The sequence below is a fragment of the Lepidochelys kempii genome, chromosome 7 (genome assembly GCF_965140285.1).
Source record: "Lepidochelys kempii isolate rLepKem1 chromosome 7, rLepKem1.hap1, whole genome shotgun sequence".
NCBI classification, from domain to species: domain Eukaryota; kingdom Metazoa; phylum Chordata; order Testudines; family Cheloniidae; genus Lepidochelys; species Lepidochelys kempii.
This window is the reverse complement of record NC_136386.1, coordinates 108,552,311-108,575,262: the sequence shown is the minus strand read 5'-3', so window position 1 is coordinate 108,575,262 and position 22,952 is coordinate 108,552,311. Positions and strand designations below refer to the sequence as shown.

General features: G+C 41.9%; 1 protein-coding gene across 3 annotated transcripts in view; it reads left to right on the top strand.

The window, feature by feature from the left end:
• INPP5F (inositol polyphosphate-5-phosphatase F) overlaps positions 1-22,952 on the top strand; it is a 118,538-nt gene that overhangs the window by 33,949 nt on the left and 61,637 nt on the right. For all 3 annotated transcript variants that reach the window (XR_013636091.1, XM_073354205.2, XM_078853865.1), the window contains exon 2: positions 13,348-13,428. Coding sequence is in view for 2 of the 3 variants with exons in the window: in XM_073354205.2 (XP_073210306.1) it covers positions 13,348-13,428 (81 nt within the window). In the remaining variant the exon portion in view is untranslated. The remainder of the gene's footprint in view (positions 1-13,347; positions 13,429-22,952) is intronic.

Here is a 22,952-nt window from a genome sequence, read left to right as displayed (position 1 = left end):
AGGTGGGTATTGCAGTTGTAAGAATGCTTGATAGAGATCTTGTTGGTGTTTGCCTCTGTCTGAGGGGTTGGAGCAAATGCGGTTGTATCGCAGAGCTTGGCTGTAGACGATGGATCGTGTGGTGTGGTCAGGGTGAAAGCTGGAGGCATGTAGGTAGGAATAGCGGTCAGTAGGTTTCCGGTATAGGGTGGTGTTTATGTGACCATTGTTTATTAGCACTGTAGTGTCCAGGAAGTGGATCTCTTGTGTGAACTGGACCAGGCTGAGGTTGATGGTGGGATGGAAATTGTTGAAATCATGGTGGAATTCCTCAAGGGCTTCTTTTCCATGGGTCCAGATGATGAAGATGTCATCAATATAGCGCAAGTAGAGTAGGGGCATTAGGGGATGAGAGCTGAGGAAGCGTTGTTCTATGTCCGCCATAAAAATGTTGGCATACTGTGGGGCCATGCGGGTACCCATAGCAGTGCCGCTGATCTGAAGGTATACATTGTCCCCAAATGTAAAATAGTTATGGGTAAGGACAAAGTCACAAAGTTCAGCCACCAGGTTAGCCGTGACATTATCGGGGATAGTGTTGTTGATGGCTTGTAGTCCATCTTTGTGTGGAATGTTGCTGTAGAGGGCTTCTACATCCATAGTGGCCAGGATGGTGTTATCAGGAAGATCACCGATGGATTGTAGTTTCCTCAGGAAGTCAGTGGTGTCTCGAAGGTAGCTGGGAGTGCTGGTAGCGTAGGGCCTGAGGAGGGAGTCTACATAGCCAGACAATCCTGCTGTCAGGGTGTCAATGCCTGAGATGATGGGGCGCTCAGGATTTCCAGGTTTATGGATCTTAGGTAGTAGATAGAATATCCCATGTCGGGGTTCCAGGGGTGTGTGTGTGCGGATTTGATCTTGTGCTTTTTCAGGAAGTTTCTTGAGCAAATGCTGTAGTTGCTTTTGGTAACTCTCAGTGGGATCATAGGGTAATAGTTTGTAGAAAGTGGCAGCCTCTTTTTCATATTCCGACCTATTCATGATGACAACAGCACCTCCTTTGTCAGCCTTTTTGGTTATGATGTCAGAGTTGTTTCTGAGGCTGTGGATGGCATTGTGTTCTGCACGGCTGAGGTTATGGGGCAAGTGATGCTGCTTTTCCACAATTTCAGCCCGTGCACATTGGCAGAAGCATTCTATGTAGAAGTCCAGTCTGCTGTTTCGACCTTCAGGAGGAGTCCACCTAGAATCCTTCTTTTTGTAATGTTGGTAGGGAGGTCTCTGTGGATTAGTATGTTGTTCAGAGGTATTTTGGAAATATTCCTTCAGTCGGAGACGTCGAAAATAGGATTCTAGGTCACCACAGAACTGTATCATGTTTGTGGGGGTGGAGGGGCAGAAGGAGAGGCCCCGAGATAGGACTGCTTCTTCTGCTGGGCTGAGAGTATAGTTGAATAGGTTAACAATATTGCTGGGTGGGTTGAGGGAACCATTGCTGTGGCCCCTTGTAGCATGTAGTAGTTTAGAAAGTTTAGTGTCCTTTTTCTTTTGTAGAGAAGCTAAGTGTGCTTTGTAAATGGCTTGTCTAGTTTTAGTAAATTCCAGCCACGAGGAAGTTTGTGTGGAAGGTTGTTTTTTTATGAGAGTATCCAGTTCTGAGAGCTCATTCTTAATCTTTCCCTGTTTGCTGTAGAGGATGTTGATCAGGTGATTCCGCAGTTTCTTTGAGAGCGTGTGGCACAAGCTGTCAGCATAGTCTGTGTGGTATGTAGATTGTAATGGATTTTTTACCTTCAGTCCTTTTGGTACGATGTCCATCTGTTTGCATTTGGAAAGGAAGATGATGTCTGTCTGTATCTGTACAAGTGGTCACTTTGGATGGGCTATTACCAGCAGGAGAGTGAGTTTGTGTGTCGGGGGGCGGAGGGTGAGAAAACCTGGATTTGTGCTGGAAATGGCCCACCACCTTGATTATCATACACATTGTAAGGAGAGTGATCACTTTAGATAAGCTATTACCAGCAGGACAGTGGGGTGGGAGGAGGTATTGTTTCATGGTCTCTGTGTATATAATGTCTTCTGCCGTTTCCACAGTATGCATCCGATGAAGTGAGCTGTAGCTCACGAAAGCTTATGCTCAAATAAATTGGTTAGTCTCTAAGGTGCCACAAGTACTCCTTTTCTTTTTGCGAATACAGACTAACACGGCTGTTACTCTGAAACCTATTTTTATTTTTGTTTATAATCAGGATTCTTGCTGTTTTTATAGTAGTTTTCTTGTTTTTAGAAATATTGTAGGTTTAAAGTCTGGGGACGCAGCTTCAGCATTTTCCCGCCAAACAATCCACTACCTTCTCCCCAGTACCCGAGTCTGGGTACTGGATTATGCTGAAGAGGCCGGGATTCAAAATCTGCGCTTCCTGCCATCACTTGTTTTCCCTCAGCGATGAGCAGCACTGCTGTCTGTAGTGTTTTTGAGGAAAGCCCGTACAATGTCCAGATTCAGCATCTGCCTCTCCTTCCCTGCTTGTACACTGGAAGGAAGAGTCTTCCATTTTAAGAAGCACCTCATTGAGGTCACCATGGGGCCGCAGTTGAATCCTGGCCAGGGAACTCTTTCAGTGTGCTGAAGCAGTATGCCTCTGGAAATGGTGCATTGCACAGCATATCCTTTTGTCGGCAGCCTACCTGCCAGGAACCCAGAACGTGCTTGCTGATGCTCTCAGCAGGAACTTTGCAACCGGCCATGAATGCAAGTTGCACAGCAGGGTAGTTGTGGACATTTTTGGTTGCTGGAGAACTCGTTTCAGGGACCTCAGCTACTGCCGGGCTCCACGATGTGCCCCTTGCAGACATATGTAAGGGGGTATGTGGAGTTCGGTACACACTTTTTCCTTCTCATTTATGTAGTGTGGTTTTTTTGCAACAGATGCCTCGTTCTGCACAGTGGTCCTCCACTGCACCCTTGTACGCTCATCCTAGCTAGGTACTGCTTGTTAAGCACCCTCAGTGGAATACAATAGTGTTGTACCAATAAAATAAAAACCAGCAGGATCTTATTAAAGGGAAAAAGGCAAAATACCACATTTATTGTGAATACAGAAAGAATCATAGTAAGCAGTTAGTTATAGTTATAACATTCCATTCAATCTCAAATTTATTCTCACATTCATTCATTCATACAAACATACACACACACACACACACACAGGTTCTGCAAGGTTGTTATCATAGTTACCAGCCTTAGAGTTGCTCATGCCAAGCCACTGGCCAGGTGGCCTGGACATGAGGAGGGAGCAGGGCCTTGTCAGATGCTCATCTGATGCTCCTGGAAGTTGGTTTGCAGAATCAGACCCCCAAAGTTCTCACTTTTTAGAGTCTATTTTTATAGGAATTTCTTCCTATGCCAGTCTATGGGAATTGCTTCATCATGCTGTTGCTGAATCAATCAGCAGATAGCACATTCCTGACGGCTCCAAGATGTTATCTTGTTCTTTGGTTCTCCCATTCTTGAGGCTGTTGGGTGGATTCCAGTCTGCCCTCCGGGGGGTCCTCTGGTTATTTCCACTTGATGCCTTCTTCAGCCGATGGACACTGGATTCTTAGGCTGGCACCTCCCTGATCATTCAGTTATTATCCACACCAAGCATCCATCCACATACATCCTCTATCTCTATTTTAATCACAATGGTTAATACAACAAAAGGGCAGGGAGTCTCTGGGTGTTGTTTCTGTTGTTAGAGTATTGCTTTGAGTCTCTCTTGTGAATTGCTTTGAGAACAGACTCTGTCTTAGAATGTACTAACACAATTAGCAGCTTGCAAGTTTCACACATAGAGGGAGAGAAACAGCACCAAAAACCAAGAGACCTCTTAATTAGTAATACCCTGGAATTTGAACTATGGGGAATCAAACTCATTTGTGATTTTAATACAGAACTTCTTTAATATGATCCAACAATAGGACCATCATTCGAAGAAGGGGAGGTTAATTTAACCCATTCTTTCTCTCTTTTTGGCTTGCATTCCTTCCTCCTTTAATATTACTTGTGTTGAGTAACTGGTTACTATTAACCTGTTTAGTGAAGACTGAAACAAAATAGGCATTAAACGTCTCCACTTTTTTATGAAAATGCGAAAATCTTATTAGGACTGGGGATCCTACTCTTTTAAGAACTGTACAAAGACACTGTTCTTGCCTTGAAGAGTTGGCATTGAACAGTAGGAGACAGTTGTGTTCTAGTATGATTGTGTGAAACTGCGCCAAGTTTGGCATGTTGGAATTGAAAAAAGGTCTGTGTTTTTGGAGCAGAAGAGTGGAGTCTGTTTGGGTATGGCGTGACAAGGCATGTGAGTTATGGCTGATGTGGTGATTTTCCTACACTCTTTATGAATGCATTGGTAGGAAATTCAATTTGAGCAGCATTAGCTGTAGACTAACAGCTCTTTGGGTGGAAAGAGTAGGGAAGATTAGTAGGTGTGGATGGAGAGAATATCATACTCTGCAAATACTAATCAAACTGTGAGAGAATTGCTTTAACTCACATTACTAATTACTGAGGCCCTGGTAGCAGCTCTGTAGTTAGGGCTGTTTCAGCTTTTGTTCAAGTTAAGAGTCTGATGGAGAATCCACACCATTTTCCTTGGGAGTTTGTTCCAATGGTTAATCACCGTGACTGTTAAAAATGTGGGCCTCATTTCTAATTTTAAATTTGTCTGTCTTCAGTTTGCAGCTGTTGTCTCTTGTATACAAGTCCTAGGATTTATATTAACAAATTTTGCAGACTTATTTCATACAATGCTGCTTAACAGTTTTGTGCATTATACTTATTAGGCATTATGTTCAGTACTGATGTGGTACTGGCAGGCTGTTTTTAAAAAGTCTCATCAGATGAAGTGAGCTGTAGGTCACGAAAGCTTATGCTCAAATAAATTTGTTAGCCTCTAAGGTGCCACAAGTACTCCTTTTCTTTTTACAAACTAATTAGTATTTCATCAGTTGATCTATTATAAATCTCAGGGAATGAGGGTGGATAGTCTCTCTGGAATGAGCAATAACTCTGCACTTCTGATTTTGTTAGAGAACTCTTTGCTAGAAGAAGGAAATATGTAGACTGGTTCTTGGTGTCTTGCAAGTACTTACAAAGTACGTTCACCCAATACAGCAAAATATTTTGTAGAGTGCATGCATATAATATTCTTGGAGTGAGAATTGTAATTAAGGTTAGTAGTGTTTCTCATGGTAAATTATATGGAAAATCATGGGGAGAGGGAGTGTATGATAAAGTCATCATTGTAGGATTTCAATAAAAATATCCCTTAGTTCACAGTGAAATTTTTCAAGCCATTGCATAATATAGAAGACACTTATCTTGGTGCCTCCTAGTTGGCTTTGCTGCAGTTGCAGAATGTGAGTAAAAGAGAGCTGCTCCTTGCTTGTCTTCGGTGCTGCTTTTCTGCTTCAGCCACTACAAAAACAAAGGTTTCAGAGTAGCAGCCGTGTTAGTCTGTATTCGCAAAAAGAAAAGGAGTACTAGTGGTACATTAGAGACTAACCAATTTATCTGAGTATAAGCTTTCATGAGCTACAGCTCACTCCATCGGATGCATTCAGTGGAAAATACAGTTAGGAGATTTATATACACACACAGAACATAAAAAAATGGGTGTTATCATATACACTGTAAGGAGAGTGATCACTTAAGATGAGCTATTACCAGCGGGGGGGAGGGTCAATCTCTGACCTAAAAGTCGCAATATTACAACAAAAAGACTTCAAAAACAGACTCCAATGAGAAACTGCTGAATTGGAATTAATTTGCAAACTGGATACAATTAACTTAGGCTTGAATAGAGACTGGGAGTGGATGAGTCATTACACAAAGTAAAACTATTTCCCCATGTTTATTTCCCCTCTACCCCCTCCCCCAATGTTCCTCAGATGTTCCTGTTAACTGCTGGAAATGGCCCACCTTGATTATCACTACAAAAGGTTTTCTTTCCCCACCCCCCGCTCTCCTGCTGGTAATAGTTCATCTTAAGTGATCACTCTCCTTACAGTGTGTATGATAACAACACCCATTTTTTCATGTTCTGTGTGTATATAAATCTCCTCACTGTATTTTCCACTTGTCAAGGTTCCTTCCCCACTCTGAACTCTAGGGTACAGATGTGAGGACCTGCATGAAAACCTCCTAAGCTTACTTTTACCAGCTTAGGTTAAAACTTCCCCAAGGTACAAACTATTTTACCCTTTGCCCTTGGACTTCCACTGCCACCACCAAACATTTATCTGGGTTTATTGGGAAAATGTTGTTTGGAAACGTCTTTACCCCAAAATCCTCCCAACCCTTGCACCCCACTTCGTGGGGAAGGCTTGGTAAAAATCCTCACCAATTTGCATAGGTGACCACAGACCCAAACCCTTGGATCTTAGAACAATGAAAAAAAGCATTCAGTTCTTAAAAAGAAACATTTTAATAGAAGAAACAGTAAAAAGAATCACCTCTGTAAAATCAGGATGGTAAATACCTTACAGGGTAATTACATTCAAAACACAGAGAATCCCTCTAGGCAAAACCTTAAATTACAAAAAGACACACAGACAGGAATATTCATTCTATTCAGCACAACTTAATTTCTCAGCCATTTAAAGAAATCGGAATCTAACGCATATCTAGCTAGATTACTTACTAAGTTCTAAGACTCCATTCCTGTTCTGTCCCTGGCAAAAGCATCACACAGACAGACACAGACCCTTTGTTTTTCTCCCTCCTCCCAGCTTTTGAAAGTATCTTGTCTCCTCATTGGTCATTTTGGTCAGGTGCCAGCGAGGTTATCCTAGCTTCTTAACCCTTTACAGGTGAAAGGATTTTTCCTCTGGCCAGGAGGGATTTAAAGGTGATTACCCTTCCCTTTATATTTATGACACCACTGAAAGCATCCGATGAAGTGAGCTGTAGCTCACAAAAGCTTATGCTCAAATACATTGGTTAGTCTAAGGTGCCACAAGTACTCCTTTTCTTTTTACAAAAACAAAAGCATCTGCTTTGCACCGATCCTTTTAAACTCGCTATGTAAACTTTGCCTTCCTCTACCCCTTCCCAAAGCAGAGAAACTGTAGATTGGTGACCCACAACAAATCACTAGCTAAACAAAGTTTTGTTCTATTAGGCACCCCAGGTTTTATCTTGGCAGTTCCCAAGGTTCTCATTTAAATCAGTTTTTGTCACAGCCACTAAGCGTGCAAAATGCCAAATGTCAAGATCTATATCCATATCTGTAAATAAAATATGAAAATTATGGAATCCATGACTAATGTGAAAACAATAACAAAACTGAGTCTGTAATCACAACCCTCCCCCTCTCCCACACCAAATAAAAGAGTAATCTATAAATTGATTACATCAGGCCAGCTTCAGGAATTTTTAATTAGTTCTTCTGATGGCTTTATCATCTTAGATTACTTTGACTGCCTTCTTCAAAACCCTGGAGTTAATCATCTCTTTTGGATTACTTTTAAGACTTCTGCCAACTGTGTAGGGGAAATAACACTACCCACATTTCAGCTTTAAATTTTGAGTTTGGCTCATTTTCATTCAAAAGTAAATCTTCTTCAGAGGCTTTAAACAGGTAATATATATTTACAAAGATTGTACTTGTTAATACAAATCCGCCAAAACTTTGTGGTGCAGAGAGGCAGCACAGGCCTTTAAGATAATTCTTGGACTACCTGTTCACTACAGTGAGTGACCAACCCTTCATTAATGTTTGCTTCCAAAATTCAGTAACTCACAATTTGTTTCCTACCTCGTAATGAGTTAGTGAGGTTCCACTACAACACGAACATTTATAAAGGAGAACTCTGGCTCCTGGAAATTGTTGGTGGGTATCTGGTTGAAATGCACAAACCAGCTTGATCTCTGAATTGCTTTCGATGGGTAAGGTGAGTAGAAAGGAGGGAAGATTTAAAAAATCTTGTTACTACAGCATCTCTTTCTAGTTTAAAGTATTAGAGACCAGGTCTGCAAACTAATACTATAGCTGCTCAGAAAGTAGCTGAAAGTGAAAACAAAGTGGAACAGTTCTCACTGGTTACCAGCTGCATTTCTGATTCTGTTGCAAAGAAATTAACTTTCAAATATCTCTTTTAAAAGCTCATATTTACAAGTCCTGTTTTCTACCACTATGATAGCTGATCTTATATGGAAATAGGATCCAGGAGCTTCTTGTCAAAATGGGAGCCAACTTTTCATGTCTTTGCACTTAGTTTTCTCTTTCTTTGGATTTGAAAACAAAAACGGATAAAATTCTAAAAGTACAATTTGTGTGCATAAGCTTCTGCTTACAACAAACAAAAAACCTCAAAAACAAACACCTGCTTCCCCCGCAAATGTTGGATCATATTAAAGAAGTTCTGTATTAAAATCACAAATGAGTTTGATTCCCCAGAGTTTAAATTCCAGGGTATTACTAATTAAGAGGTCTCTTGGTTTTTGGTACTGTTTCTCTCCCTCTATGTGTGAAACTTGCAAGCTGCTAATTGTGTTAGTACATTCTAAGACAGAGTCTATTCTCAAAGCAATTCACAAGAGAGAGAGACTCAAAGCAATACTCTAACAACAGAAACAGCACCCAGAGACTCCCCGCCCTTTTGTTGTATTAACAATTGTGATTAAAATAGAGATAGAGGATGTATGTGGATGGATGCTTGGTGTGGATAATAACTGAATGATCAGGGAGGTGCCAGCCTAAGAATCCAGTGTCCATCGGCTGAAGAAGGCGTCAATTGGAAATAACCAGAGGACCCCCCACCCCCGGAGGGCAGACTGGAATCCACCCAACAGCCTCAAGGATGGGAGAACCAAAGAACAAGATAACATCTTGGAGCCGTCAGGAATGTGCTATCTGCTGATTGATTCAGCAACAGCATGATGAAGCAATTCCCATAGACTGGCATAGGAAGAAATTCCTATAAAAATAGACTCTAAAAAGTGAGAACTTTGGGGTCTGATTCTGCAAACCAACTTCCAGGAGCATCAGATGAGCATCTGACAAGGCCCTGCTCCCTCCTCATGTCCAGGCCACCTGGCCAGTGACTTGGCATGAGCAACTCTAAGGCTGGTAACTATGATAACAACCTTGCAGAACCTGTGTGTGTGTGTGTGTGTATGTTTGTATGAATGTGAGAATAAATTTGAGATTGAATGGAATGTTATAACTATAACTAACTGCTTACTATGATCCTTTCTGTATTCACAATAAATGTGGTATTTTGCCTTTTTCCCTTTAATAAGATCCTGCTGGTTTTTATTTTATTGGTACAACACAAAAAGCAAACAAACAAGAACCCACAACATAACCATGAATTTGTTACAGTGCAGAGTTTTTTAAGTAACTTTGGTCTAGTACTATTATACGCTAGAGGTGAAATGAGGTCAGGCTTGGGTCATTGTCTTAAAGGTCCCAGTTCAACAATCTGTCCCTAGTTAGTGAAACGCTTATGTCTAAAGGACTAGGGATAGCCGTCAAGTAAGACCTTCTGCTTAGTCAAGATTAAAATTCCCAGTGGAATGGCTCAAGTTACTTGAGAGACCACCTTACCTTGCATTGTGACCTTCCCTTGACAGCTGTTCCTCTGGAACTGTGGCACTGTCAGTCACCAAGAGTGAAACCTTTGTGTACAAGAGACAGCTTTCTCTGCTACTGGACTATGAATCTGGAATTCATTTGTGGAAGATAACCACATGACCATGAATTTTAGCACCTTCAGAGAAAGATAGAAAAAGACACTTCTTCTTTACCCTAGACTTCCCCCCAGTTCCTACTGACAGGTGGAAAGAAATCTTGTATGTTTCATAATTTGGAATGGTGATGGACTATAGGAATCCAGAGAGAAGCGTTATAACACAGGTAAACTGTGGTCTTGTAGTAGTAGTAATAATAAGAGCTACAGAGGCACCTGTAACAAGACTTACTGTATGTCACAGAAAATGGCATATCTAATGTCAAGGCTGAATCCCCACTCTGTCACCCCGAGTGCAGAAGGTGGGGGCTTGCAAGGATTCTAAAAATTAATACTTGCCACTCCAGGTTTGTATTAGACTCTCAAGGTTACAGCTTTTCTCTGACCTTGGTTTTATAAACGCTACCATCACCCAAATACAAAAAAACAGCCGTGGACCCAGGAAGGAGCACTTGAGAATTCCTCCCTGTGGGGTACCCTTAAGCCCTTTCACCCCTCCCCCGGGGAAGTGCTGAGAGAGAAAACAAAGGAAATTAGCTGTTGCCACCAGCTAATCAAACAGCATATGCACAAACCTCTTAGGACACCAAAAATCCAATCCTGTTCTTAAAAAAGGTAAATTTTATTAAAAACAAAAAAGGAAGAAAATACATCTGGAACTTAGGCTTTTGCGATATTTTAAAAGAACAATTCCAAAAATCAAACACCCAAAATAGCTTTCTTGGGGGTTCAGCTTAAAGGTTACAGCAAACAAAAGCATCTGGGGTTAGCACAGAGAAGTCCACAAGCCTTAAAAAATAAACAGAAATAAACCTAATCGCGTCTTCCTAAACATTCTTAATTTACTTACTTATTTGGGTTGTTAAAAGTAGTTCTAGTTATGATCTGATGGTTTTCATATCTGGTTCAAACTTTACACAGCATTCCTGCTTATAGCATTGCTGCTCCGTGTCTCCTCCTCTGGAGAACAGACAAAGGGAAAATTTCTTTCTCCATTTTAAAGTTCTGCCTTTCCATTGGCTCTTTTGGTCAGGTGCCCACTTCCTTTCCTTTATCTGAGGGACTGGCTGGCTGCGTGTCCATCAAAAGGAGCTTACCCCCCCACTTCATTTATCACATCTAATGTTAAAATACAATAAACAATACCTTGTTCTTATAGCACTTTTATTTATGGATCTCAAAGCACTTCACAAAGGACGTCAGTGTCCTTATTCCCATTTTACAGATGAGAAAATTGAGTCAAAGGAAGACAATAACTTGTCCAAAGTTGAGTTGTGAGTAGAACCCAGGTTTCCTGAGTCTCAATCCAATGCACTATCCATTAGACCATGCTGCTTAGTTTAATGTGAAACATTCCTTCTTCGATTACTTTAAACTTTGATTTTGTATCACCTGTAAATGATCCTAATATGGGAATTTTAATTTTTAGCTTTTTGAAAAATATTTTAGTTTTTGAGCTATTGGCGTGTCAAAATTCTTCAAGATGATTTACCAATATATGCTCAGTGTGGTGTGGTGGTTTTTTAAAGACCCTTCATATAGAATGCGTATGCTAGCAGTAGGTTGTTTGACTCTGCTTGTGCCTTCACATCACCTCTTGGAAGTTTTGAACAATGAGCTCTAACTTCCCTAAAGTATAGGATATTGCTTGATGCTGTATATTTTTCTATGCTCGTGCGCTCTCTCTCACACACACTCTCTCACACACACAAAATTTTACTGGGTTACCTAATGTAATGGGAATAGCTAAAGCCAGGTTGGACCTGATTTTGAACTGTGGAATATTGCCTAGCCTGGCCTGTCAGACTTTCAGATTCCCTGTGAAAATTACTATTACTTCACAACTCCCCTGATGAGTTTGGTTCACTGTTTCCAGTACAGCATACCCACTGTTTTGTTAAATTTATGGTATTGGAAAACAAAATCCATTGGCATTTTTAATGCAATTGCTGATAATTTAAAATTTGAGCAAAGCTGAGTGGGAAAAGAATCATTTAAGTATCAGTTTGACATTAAGTTGTCACCTGCAAACACTAAACTTAATGATTTGTAAACACTGTTTAGTTTCTTTTTAAAACTTTTTTGCATTATTAAGATGTATTATGTATCATTATTATAGTATGTTCTTTTCGTTCTTTTAAAGGCTGTTTTTCTAATTTGGGAGAAATTCTCTCCTAGAGAGGAGGATATTTAAAAGATATGGTAGAATTGATTGACATGTCTTTGTGGTAGCTGCTAAAGAAAGTATGAGAATCTCTCAGTGAATCTAGATATCTTGCTTTTGTTATAAGCAAACTGACAAATAGCTCGAATTCTTGATGGCAGTGGAGTGAAGAATCTTTTGCCTTTTAGTTCTTACGTTATATCTAAGTGGCGTGCTCTCTTTTTTGAAGGCAGCTTTTAAGTTGTATTTAATAATGGAAAAATAATACAAAAATAAGATTCAAAGTAGAGTCTTTGTTACAAGCTCTGGTCTTAGTTTGCAAAAGGTTTAAAAGAAAATTGAAGCTAGTGATCACTGTTGTTTTTAACTGGCAACGCAAAAAACTGTGTTGTCTTGATGATTAAACTGAAGTCATCTGAAGTGGGGAGGGAACAAAATTGGAATAAAAAGCTTACTATAGAAAACAGAAGTGCCAAATCTTATTTCCCCACAGTGTTCTGGATGAATGATTCTCTTTTCTGTGTGTCATGTTCCCTGGGATTATTTAGTACATAAAGTATTATTGTGATCCGTTGTTATTATCAGATACATTTGAAGCTGTAAGTGGAGACTTGAATAAAACATCTAACACACATTGCTTTATTCTATCATGAAGAGGATTTTGGAGTTTTTCCTTGTCTGTAAAACTCTGGGAATAAGTGGTTTTCCTTAATCAAATAATTTCACCTCAGTGAGGTAGAAATGGTTTCAAAGGATGTTCTCTAAACTTCAAGAAAGTGTTCGTAAGCATGCATCTTGAGCATCTCACTTGAGGTACAAACTTACCTTCATACTTATTACTGTACTATGCTGGCTTGTGACAATGGCACCTTTTGGAAGGAGCTGGCTTTACATCATTCTAGCACTAATCATGCAGTTCAGGGTGATATGCCTACCCCCCAAATGGTAATCTCATTATATTCGTTATGCACCGTGTCCCTATTGGATGAGTTGGATTTTATTTCATAGTCTATATCGGAGCACGGCTGGGATGTGTGTTGCGAGGGAGGGTGATAATTTTTGCTATTACATGATTGAGACTAAAGAGCGCCAGTAATTGCCATGGCATTCTCCTATTTTGGACACTTGGATGAGGCATGTTTCAATGATAAATATGCAAAAGTGAACAGGACTAGTTTTTACACTAAGCTTGTCTCATTAACTTGAGATTTACTGGGAATCCGTGAGGCTTGGATAGAAGTCACAAAACTGAGTTTCATCCAGAACAGTAATTAGTAGTGCTGATTAAGGTGTCAAAGGTTAGTAATTTATGTCTTTAGAATACTTTAGGATTGATGATGAAAACAGCTCTTTACACTGTGCATTAGAAATTCCTGAAGAGTAAAGTGTTTTGTTTTTTAATGTAAGTGCTTCTATTGTTACATTTCAGATTTTCTTATAAGCCTCAATTTTTCTTGCAGCCACTGATCTTCTTCTGGCTTGGAATCCTGTCTGTCTGGGCCTGGTAGAGGGAGTGATTGGGAAAGTTCAGCTTCATACAGGTATGATTTGTTTAAATATGTTTTGTATTGTAATGTGATTGCATAATAAAAAAGAAGCTTTGCAGTGTTCCGTGCACCAATCTGAAATGATCAATCCTCCATATCACTAGTGGGTAGAAAAGAGGATCTGAACCGTGGTGTTTTGTCCTCTTTTCCTGGTCTAGTTTCTTTCCAGATGGGAAGAATAGTCCTGGTAGAGTTTTCTGTAAATTTTGATGGAGGCAAATTATAGTCCTGTATATAAATTATATATAGGAAACAGATTCTTGTCTAGGTTTCTAAGTTCACTGGCTGTACTGCTGTCTGGTTTGGGTAGCCATATTCAGCACTATGTCAACTAGAGTTGCTATGAGAAAGCTAAACATGGTCGTCAGACCTGGAGACCTAGGTTCTTGGTGTAGCTCAGGGGTCTCAAACACATGGCCCGCAGGGTTATTTTCTGTGGCCTGCCAGTTCCCCGCGGTCTCTCTTCCTCCCCCAGTATTTACCTAGAGCGGCTCCGGCCCGGCGTGCACCGGGGGCAGGGCAGGCTCCCTCCCTGCCCCTGCGCCGCTCTGAGAAGCGGCCAGGACCTGGGGGAGGGGGGGAACAGGGGTCTGTATGTTGCCCTGGCCACTTCTCCAAGTACCTCCCTCAAAGCTCCCATTGGCCGGCCAATGGGAGCTTCGGGGGAGATACCTGGAGGAGTGGCTAAGGCAACACACAGACCTCTGTGTGGGGCCCCCCACTGCAGGTCCTGGTCGCTTTCCAGAGTGGCGCAGGGGCAGGGGAGGCAGGCAGGGAGCCTGTCCTGCCCCCAGTGCACGCCGGGCCGGACCCGCTCTCCCTCCCCCGCCCCGAACCCCTCCTGCATGCCGGCCGCCTGCCCTGAGCCCCCTGACGCACCCTGACTGCCTGCTCTGAGACCCCCGGCACACACTGCACACGCCCTGCACCCCAACCCCCTGCTCTGGGTCCCCTGCTGCACCCTGCACCGCTCCTGCACACCCTGGGGGCAGGGTGGGAGCAGAGTTGGGGTGGGGATTTCAGGGAAGGGGTGGGAAGAGGCGGGGCAGGGGCGGGGCCTCATGGAAGGGGTGGAGTGGGGACGGGGCCAGGGCAGCGGAAGGGGGGTGGTCAGTGTTGCAGCCCTCGGACCAATGTACTCATGCGGCCCTAGTGGTCGTTTGAGACCCCTGGTGTAGCTGAGTTGACCTGGACTACAATATGCATTTTTTGTGGGATGGGAGTGGAGAGGGGAAGCTTCAGATTGTAGTACCTCATCTGCCATCAATTGGAGAAGTGTTTCTCCCAGAATGATGAATGGAATCACTTTATTCTGTCAAAAATGTGTGTAAGAGTTTGATCATAAAAATACATCGGTCCACTAGCACCTATGGTACTCCAGGCATATCTGGATAAATGCTATTCTAGTGTGATTGAGTGAAATGAATAGCATCAGAAAACTTTACGTAACAATTAGGAAATATGTAAGATGAGGAAGCTGCTCAGACATCTTAAAATCTGAGCCATATGGAAGGTTTGTGTAGCCAAGCCCTGAGACAGTTGTGGTAGGTAAGGAGTTACTGTTGGCTCATGAATGAGGCTGATGGGATAAAAATTAGGTGGGGCGGAATGGGGGAGGAATTCCCTCTTCAGTATGTTTTTCCTGAGTGAGTTCCAAAACTCATTTCTTCTCATGTTCCTCCTTCAAATGCTTGCTTTTGCAAGCCAATGTAGGAGAATTTAGGCAAGCTGGCTCTCATTAGTGGAATGTCTCCCATGGACACAGACTGGCAGCTATGTGGTACAGTAATACAAAATTCAGATCAGCATTAATTAGGTTCCTGATAATTTTGTTTTTTCCTGATAGCCTTGTAGTAATAATCCTTGTCATCTAGTTCTCCATCAAAACTTTTCCCCAGTGAACCAGTGTGTCATACTCCTGTCAAAATATTATTAAGCGCTGAAATGGCTGTGAATTATTTTCATCTGTCTCCACTGATGACCAGTTGCCACAAGACTCACAAATTCCTTTCCCAGTAGGATAGTTTACTTAACTAAGTTGAGCACTCTTTTTCTTAGCAAAGAAAGAAATCGTGGATAATTGCAAATTCTGGTTAAAGTTTCCTATGTCATTTCCTTCTTTTGGTGGAAACACAGAACATGACTTTCCTACAAATACCCTGAACCATGAATGAAAACTAGTACCTCACCTTGATGATCACTTTTGATGAGCTATTACCAGCAGGAGAGTGAGTTTGTGTGTGTATGGGGGTGTGGGGGGGGGGGTGAGAAAACCTGGATTTGTGCAGGAAATGGCCCACCTTGATTATCATACACATTGTGAAGAGAGTTGTCACTTTGGATGGGCTATTACCAGCAGGAGAGTGAGTTTGTGTGTGTGTGGGGGGTGTGGGGGCCGAGGGTGAGAAAACCTGGATTTGTGCTGGAAACGGCCCAAGTTGATGATCACTTTAGATAAACTATTACCAGCAGGACAGTGGGGCGGGAGGAGGTATTGTTTCATGGTCTCTGTGTGTATATAATGTCTTCTGCAGTTTCCACGGTATGCATCCGATGAAGTGAGCTGTAGCTCACGAAAGCTCATGCTCAAATAAATTGGTTAGTCTCTAAGGTGCCACAAGTACTCCTTTTCTTTAGTACCTCACCAACTCCAATTTACAACTACAGCTTGCAAATTCTTGACAGACTGGACAATGAAATGCAGATTATAACTTAAAATGCAAAAACATCACAATGAACGTGTGTTCTGACTTCACTCTATTCTTTGTTTAGGAGAGTCTCTATGCTGATAGTGGTCTGGATAAAAGTGCATTGTTAAAACTGTGTGGGGAAAGCTTGCATAGCTTCTGTTTATATTATTTCTTGTTCTCAATGCTATTTTTAGATTTTCATGAGTGCTTAACGCAGCATTTAAGAGTGATTTTTTGGCAACATGGTCTATGTAGGTAAAGTTTCAAATAAGTTACAGAACACTAGGATAGATTAAGTGGTAAAATGGATCAGACTCTTGCTATCTGTCAAAATAAGAAACGGATACACTGCAGTATTAGAGATGCCAGTGCTGTTACAGGGCAAGAGCGCAGGAAATGCTGCTGCCTGCGTTGGGATGATGGATGTACAGCTATGGAGAGTGGGTGAAGAAATCTCTAATCCCTATTTCAGATAAATATTCTAGATTTTTATTTTCCTTAAAATTGATTTAGTTAATCTTCTTTTAAACTAGGGAAAAATTGATGTGGGGATCAAAATAGTTATTGCCTATTTGTTTGAATTATTTTGAATTGACATTTGGTTTATTAAGGGTCAAAATGCTATTTTCATGCTATCACTTCAGGCTGGCTTATTTTTATTTGTGCTTAATGTTTGCATTTATATGTATCCAAGTGTAAGGAGACTGTTGCCCCCTTACTAACATTCAGTGGGGGTGTTTTAGTTGCTAGCTTCCAGTATTAAAAAGGGGGAAGGGTCGATGGGGAATCAGGACCCTGAGACTGACAGCCCCCAGGAACAATGGGGAGAGGCCAGTGCTCCAGGTCAGCCTGAATGACAGGGCGAGCAGGCTAATCAGGGAGTCAGGAGGCCGGGGAGGTCCCGTCCTCCGTGTGAACTGGATTTGCCTAGGTCAGACAGAGTGGGCTGAGCTAAGGAGAAAGCGGGGGCCAAGCTAAGCTGCGGAGCAGAGCTGTGCCAGATCCAGAGGGACCAGAAAAGCCTCCCAGAGAGAGCAGACCCTGTCCTGGGAGCAGAGCTTCAGCCCCAAAGCCAGAGGCACAGCCCAGAAAGGGTAGACTTGCCCTGGGAGCAGAGCTGCCGCAACCAGAGCCAGAGGGGCCAGAAAAGCAGCCCACGAAGCAGATCAGTGCTGGGAGCAGAGTAACAGAAGCAGCCTGCAGAGCAGACCTGTCCTGGGAGCAGAGCTCCAGCAACCAGAGCCAGAGGGGCCAAAGAAGCCGGCCAGGGAGCTGGAGGCAGAGCAGCAGCAGCAGTGCAGAGACCGAGTGGTGGAGCTGGGGCTGGAGCAGTTTGGAGCTGGGTGCGGTGAGCAGCTGGGGAGAGCGAGGGGGATCCTGGGCAGTGGGCCCAGCACAGGGAGACACCTCAGCCAAGAGGCTCTGCAGGCCAGGCTTGGATCATAACCCCGATAGGGTGGGGGCGACACTGGGAAGAAGGGTCCTACCACTTAGAGCCTGAGAGCGTGTGGTCACCACCAGATCAAGTGTCCAACCCACAGCATCCCTGCAGCAAAGCCAGGGCCTGAGAAGGTGGCCTGGGACTTACAAGGAACAGACTGAACTGCCCTGACATTCCAGAGACACTGTTTGTGATGTTCCCTGCCACAGAGTGGGTTGATGTGTTTCCTTTAACCTTTCCCATTTTTTCTTACTCTTTTTCAAATTAATTGTTGATTAAATAACTTGCATTTGCTTTAACTTGTATGTAATGGTCAGTGGGTCAGAGAAGTGCCCAGTGCAGAGAGAGTACCCTGGAGTGGGGACACCCTAGCCCCTGTCCTAGGTGACCACAGCAGGGTTGGGGGTCGAGCCCCCCAGGAATCCTGGAACCAGCCTTGTTGGGGTTACGAGGACTCTGTCAGACAGGAGAGTGGAAGGGGAGTCTTCAAGGGCAGGGAGGCCACTGGGTATAGGAAGTGGGAGTGAGGTCTCAGATCCTTTCGCTAGCCCACTTCACCGGGGTAGTGCAGAAGCCAGGAAAGTTATCCACAATAGCGGGACTGTTCCCCCACTTACACAAGCAAGTTAGATATATCCTAAAATATTGGCTGTCAATATGGGAGGGGGATGTCTTTGACAGTTGAACCTCTTACACAACTCAAAGATCTCTGACATGGAGTTTCTGGCCCCCCTTAAGGGTCTTACATTGTTGCTAAGGCTTAGCAATGGCGCTCTCTCTGGAACTAGTAAACATAGGCCAGAGAGGCTGCTAGACAGCATTAATGCTCCATCATCGAGGGGTTGAGTTTGCTGCCTCGGCTTCAAACGTTATGTCCAAGGGTGGATCCTGAATAGCCCAAAATGGCATAACAGCATGTTGCATTGCTGCTGGACAGCTGAAACCCTACATTTAATTCCTTATTTATACAAAGAGGAAATGAGTTTGTGAGGTTCACCAATTATATGTATACATTTTGAGGTGAGAATACACTTATCCCAAAGCACAATATTTTTGTTGAGCTTTCTCTATCAAAAAGAACATATTGCTCTTTTGTCGAGAAATACAGATGACCAGATTTGGTATGTGACTAATAACAAAGTTAGAAGAAAACACTAATTACCTCAAAAGAAAAATGTGGAAGTAGAATGGCAACAAATGCAAGAGTTTTTTAATCTTTCCAAAAGTGACATAGAATATGAAGATGGAAGTTGTAACTATCCTATGAAAAAAAAGGTGAAGGTAAACAAAGTTGTTAATGGGTTGAGAAGTTAGTGAGCCATTTTAAGAGGATTAGCCATTGCTTAAGAATTAGTGCAATGATCAGTTTAAAGAATTCCTTAGCGTGTTAATAAAACCTATGGTGGGTTTTAAATAAAACATTGCTTTGATTGTAAATTTGAAACAAAAGATGTAACTTGTACTAGCTTGTATCTATCTTATACTAGCTAACTTGTGGAATTGTATTCTTAGGCTCATGGATAATTAGCTTATGGGTTAAAAGAAAAGGAGTACTTGTGGCACCTTAGAGACTAACAAATTTATTTGAGCATAAGCTTTCGTGAGCTACAGCTGTTGCATCCGATGAAGTGAGCTGTAACTCACGAAAGCTTATGCGCAAATAAATTTTAGTCTCTAAGGTGCCACAAGTACTCCTTTTCTTTTTGCGAATACAGACTAACGCGGCTGCTACTCTGAAACCTAGCTTATCGGTTGATACCCATATGTAACTGAAATTTTAGTGTTACTTGCCATAGAAGAGTTTAGTAGTGCTTTATAAAGGATTTGAAATGTCATCATTTTGATTGCCATTGATGTTTGGTAATTGTTCTGTTGGTGCTAGTGTGGGTGTGCAACTCAGTAGCTGTAAATTTCTAGCCCCAATCACAAGTCAAAGCTATAAATGATGGAACTGTTCCAGAAATGCCTGTTCGTTTTGTTTTTTCAGTTGGGACACTTCCACTAAATTCTGTAATGGTGAGAATAAACATTCTTCTCAAAATCTGTCCTTTAGTACCTGCTGTAACTAATAGGTATTTCAAGCTCTGTTTCATTCTTTGGTTTAATATTTAACTAATTAGCAATGTTATACATGTAATATATATGTTTAAAAAAAAAGTTAGGAGAACTTCGATTAAGGCTTTCATTGTTAAGAAAAAATGACTGTCTTTCTGTGACACCCAGTCTTCATTTCTTGGATTTGACATGCATTTAAAATAGCAGCATACACTTGTTTGTTGTATTTAATAGTAACATCACTAATAGCTTAAACATCCCTAAGTAGTAATAGTTTTCCAAAGGGGATCCCTTTTAGTTCTGCAACCCTTTCATAGGCTGATTCTTATGCAGATTGAGCTAGATGGGACATTCTGGTGTTAGTTTCTGTGCTGGTCTATACAGACAGCAATCGAGCCCTTCATTATACATACATTTTGAAGCTGCAGGCTATTAAATGTGCTCTAAAGTCATTTTGCTGTTACTTAAGTGCTGTTTTATGAAATTGGTGAGGGGCAACGTCATCAGAGTTCTCTCTAAACAAGCAGAATGATGCTCTCGCTCTCAGTTGCTCTGTTGAAGTGAAATCCCTGTAGGACTGATGTCTGGCTTTGTTGGATGCAATCTGTGGCCCCTAACCTTGTCAAACAACGTGCGTTCTTTGCTGGTAACTCAAGTCAGAAGCCATAAAACCAGCAGGAGAAATTTCTGAAGCAGTCTGTGATGGACCTTCCATTCAGAATGTTCTTTTCTTAGAGCTCTGCCACAAACTATGAACAGATATGGACGGTCTCCATCAGATATGCTCCTGTTGGACTGGAGCAGAGACCTACTATAAGCTTTTCAATCAGTCATCTTTTACTAGTGATCATTAAGCGAAGACAGAGGTTGGATTATTCTGATGGTGCCAGCTTGTACCAGGTAATAATGGTTGAGATCTCCCCCTGAATACCTTACAGGAACTTGCATATTATCTATCCGTGTCTGTAGACCTTTTAATTTAGGAATAGTCTAAATCCGGGATTGGCAACCTTTGGCACGTGGCCCATCAGGGAAATCCACTGGCCGGCCGGGACAGTTTGTTTACCTGCAGCATCCCCAGGTTTGGCCGATCGCAGCTCCCATTGGCTGCGGTTCGCTGTTCCAGGCCAATGGGGGCTGCAGGAAGTGGCGGCCAGCACATCCCTCGCCCCACGCCGCTTCTCACAGTCCCCATTGGCTAATGTCAGGGTGTCCCCCTTCCCCCTGTTCTTTTACCTTATCTCCATAGAGTGGGGGTGGGGGCATGACAGGGCTCAGGACAGAGGGAGCTTGCCGGCAGCCGCTGCTGTCTCACCTTGCTGATCTACTTAAAAAGGCAATGTACTTAGTGTACTTAAAGGGGCAATGCACATCTCTCTCTCACACACATACACGGTGTGTCTCTCTCTGCCATGCTGTCTCCCCTCCCTCTGTTTGTGCTGCCTTAGAGTGTGAGGTGACATTAACAACGATTTGTTAACCCTTGAGGGCTCAGCTGAGTACTAGTCATCATTTAGCAGTAAGGCATTCCCTGGGAAATATTCTACCCTCTGATTCCACCGCCACACTCATTGCTGTGTACAGTATTAAATTGTTTAAAACTTATACTGTGTGTGTGTGTGTGTGTGTGTGTATATGTGTGTGTATGTATATATATATATATATATATATATATATATACATACACACACACAATATAGTCTTTTGTCTGGCAAAAGAAATTTCCCTGGAACTAATCCCCCTATTGACATTAATTCTTATGGGGAAATTGGGTTCGCTTAACATCGTTTTGCTTAAAGTAGCATTTTTCAGAAACATAACTAAAACATTAAGTTAATTTATTTTCAGAGGTGTTGAGCACCTGCAGTTCCTTTTGGAATGAAAGATTTGGGTGCTTGGAGGGGAGTGAAGGGAATAAACCTTTGGCATACACTGAGAAGGAATGAATTGACTTCATCCGGAAATGATTCATATAACCAATCTCAGCATTGTGTATCTGAATCAAATCAATATGGACAATCTATTCTATTATGATCACCACTTTTACAAAACGATGATAAATTTTGTACAAAGTACACCTTGTGAGGTATCATTTGAAAAGTTATAATCTGCTGAATATAATTATCCTGTTAAAATATGTATTGTAACACTTCATGCAAAATTATAAGCTTCTACTGCATGATTGTTACTGAAATATGTTGTAATTCTGGGTAACACCCACAAACCAGTTTTTCAGAGACAAAGGCACACTAGCATCCCAGACAGGTGTTAAAGGGCCATCACCTACTTAAGCAGACATCCCCCAGCAAGGGGGAGATGTAAACAAGAAATTTACATTACATCCCAGAAATGTTTCAAACCTCACATCCACAAGAGACAGCTTGTTCCCTACATCCCAGCAGAGAGTAATCCTTGAAGGGAGAGGGATATAAATATAAGAGACGGTGACCTCCAACTCACCTCTTGTCCTCCCATGTCTCTGCTCATGACCTCAACTACTCATTACTCTTTTTGGTAACCAATCTTGATTTTTATGGATCATCACTTATAATCACTTAAAATCTATTTTTCTATAGTTAATAAACTTATTTTAGTTTTATTTTAACCTCTCTGTTTGGATTAAAGTGTGTTGGAAACTCCATTTAGGATAACAAAGCTGCTGCATATATCATTTCCTTTAATTAAATGCTGGAGTTTCTGTGAGCTTGCATTGTTCAGTAGTGTGCTGGTCAGTACAAGTTGCACATTTCTTGGGGAACAAGGTTGAGACTAAGAATTTTTGGGTGTTGCCCTGTATGTAATTCATGAGTGACTGGTCAGAGTGCTCATGTATTTAGCTGGGAGTGAATTTGCATGCTGAAGGCTGTGTGAGCAGGCCAGGTGTGGCTGTTCTGACAGCAAAGCAGTGTAAAAGGTGCCCTAGGGTGCCACTGAGTTAAGGGGACACTGCTGTTCAACAGTCCGGATTGTACCCTGGGGAATGTCTGTCTCACTATTTGTTCAAGAGGTTTGTTTTCCTGTTTTGCTGAAAATCTTTCACACATTAAAACTCTTGGTAACATGGTCTTTGTCTCTTTGTGGTTTTTGAGCCCTATTTCTGTCATGTTTCTTGGTAGTCTATTTCTTTGTCCTTTTAGTAAAAGAGAAACTAAAACACTGAGTGTTACTGAGCAGGTAGTGGGGAGAAGAGGTTGTAGAAAGTCTTATTAAAAGCCGGGGAGGGTTTGTAACAAGTAACTCATATGCATATTCGAGGACATGAATATAAATTCTGATAACCTTGAAAATGTTGGCAGATAGCCATTTCACATTATATGTATGTTTTGTGATCT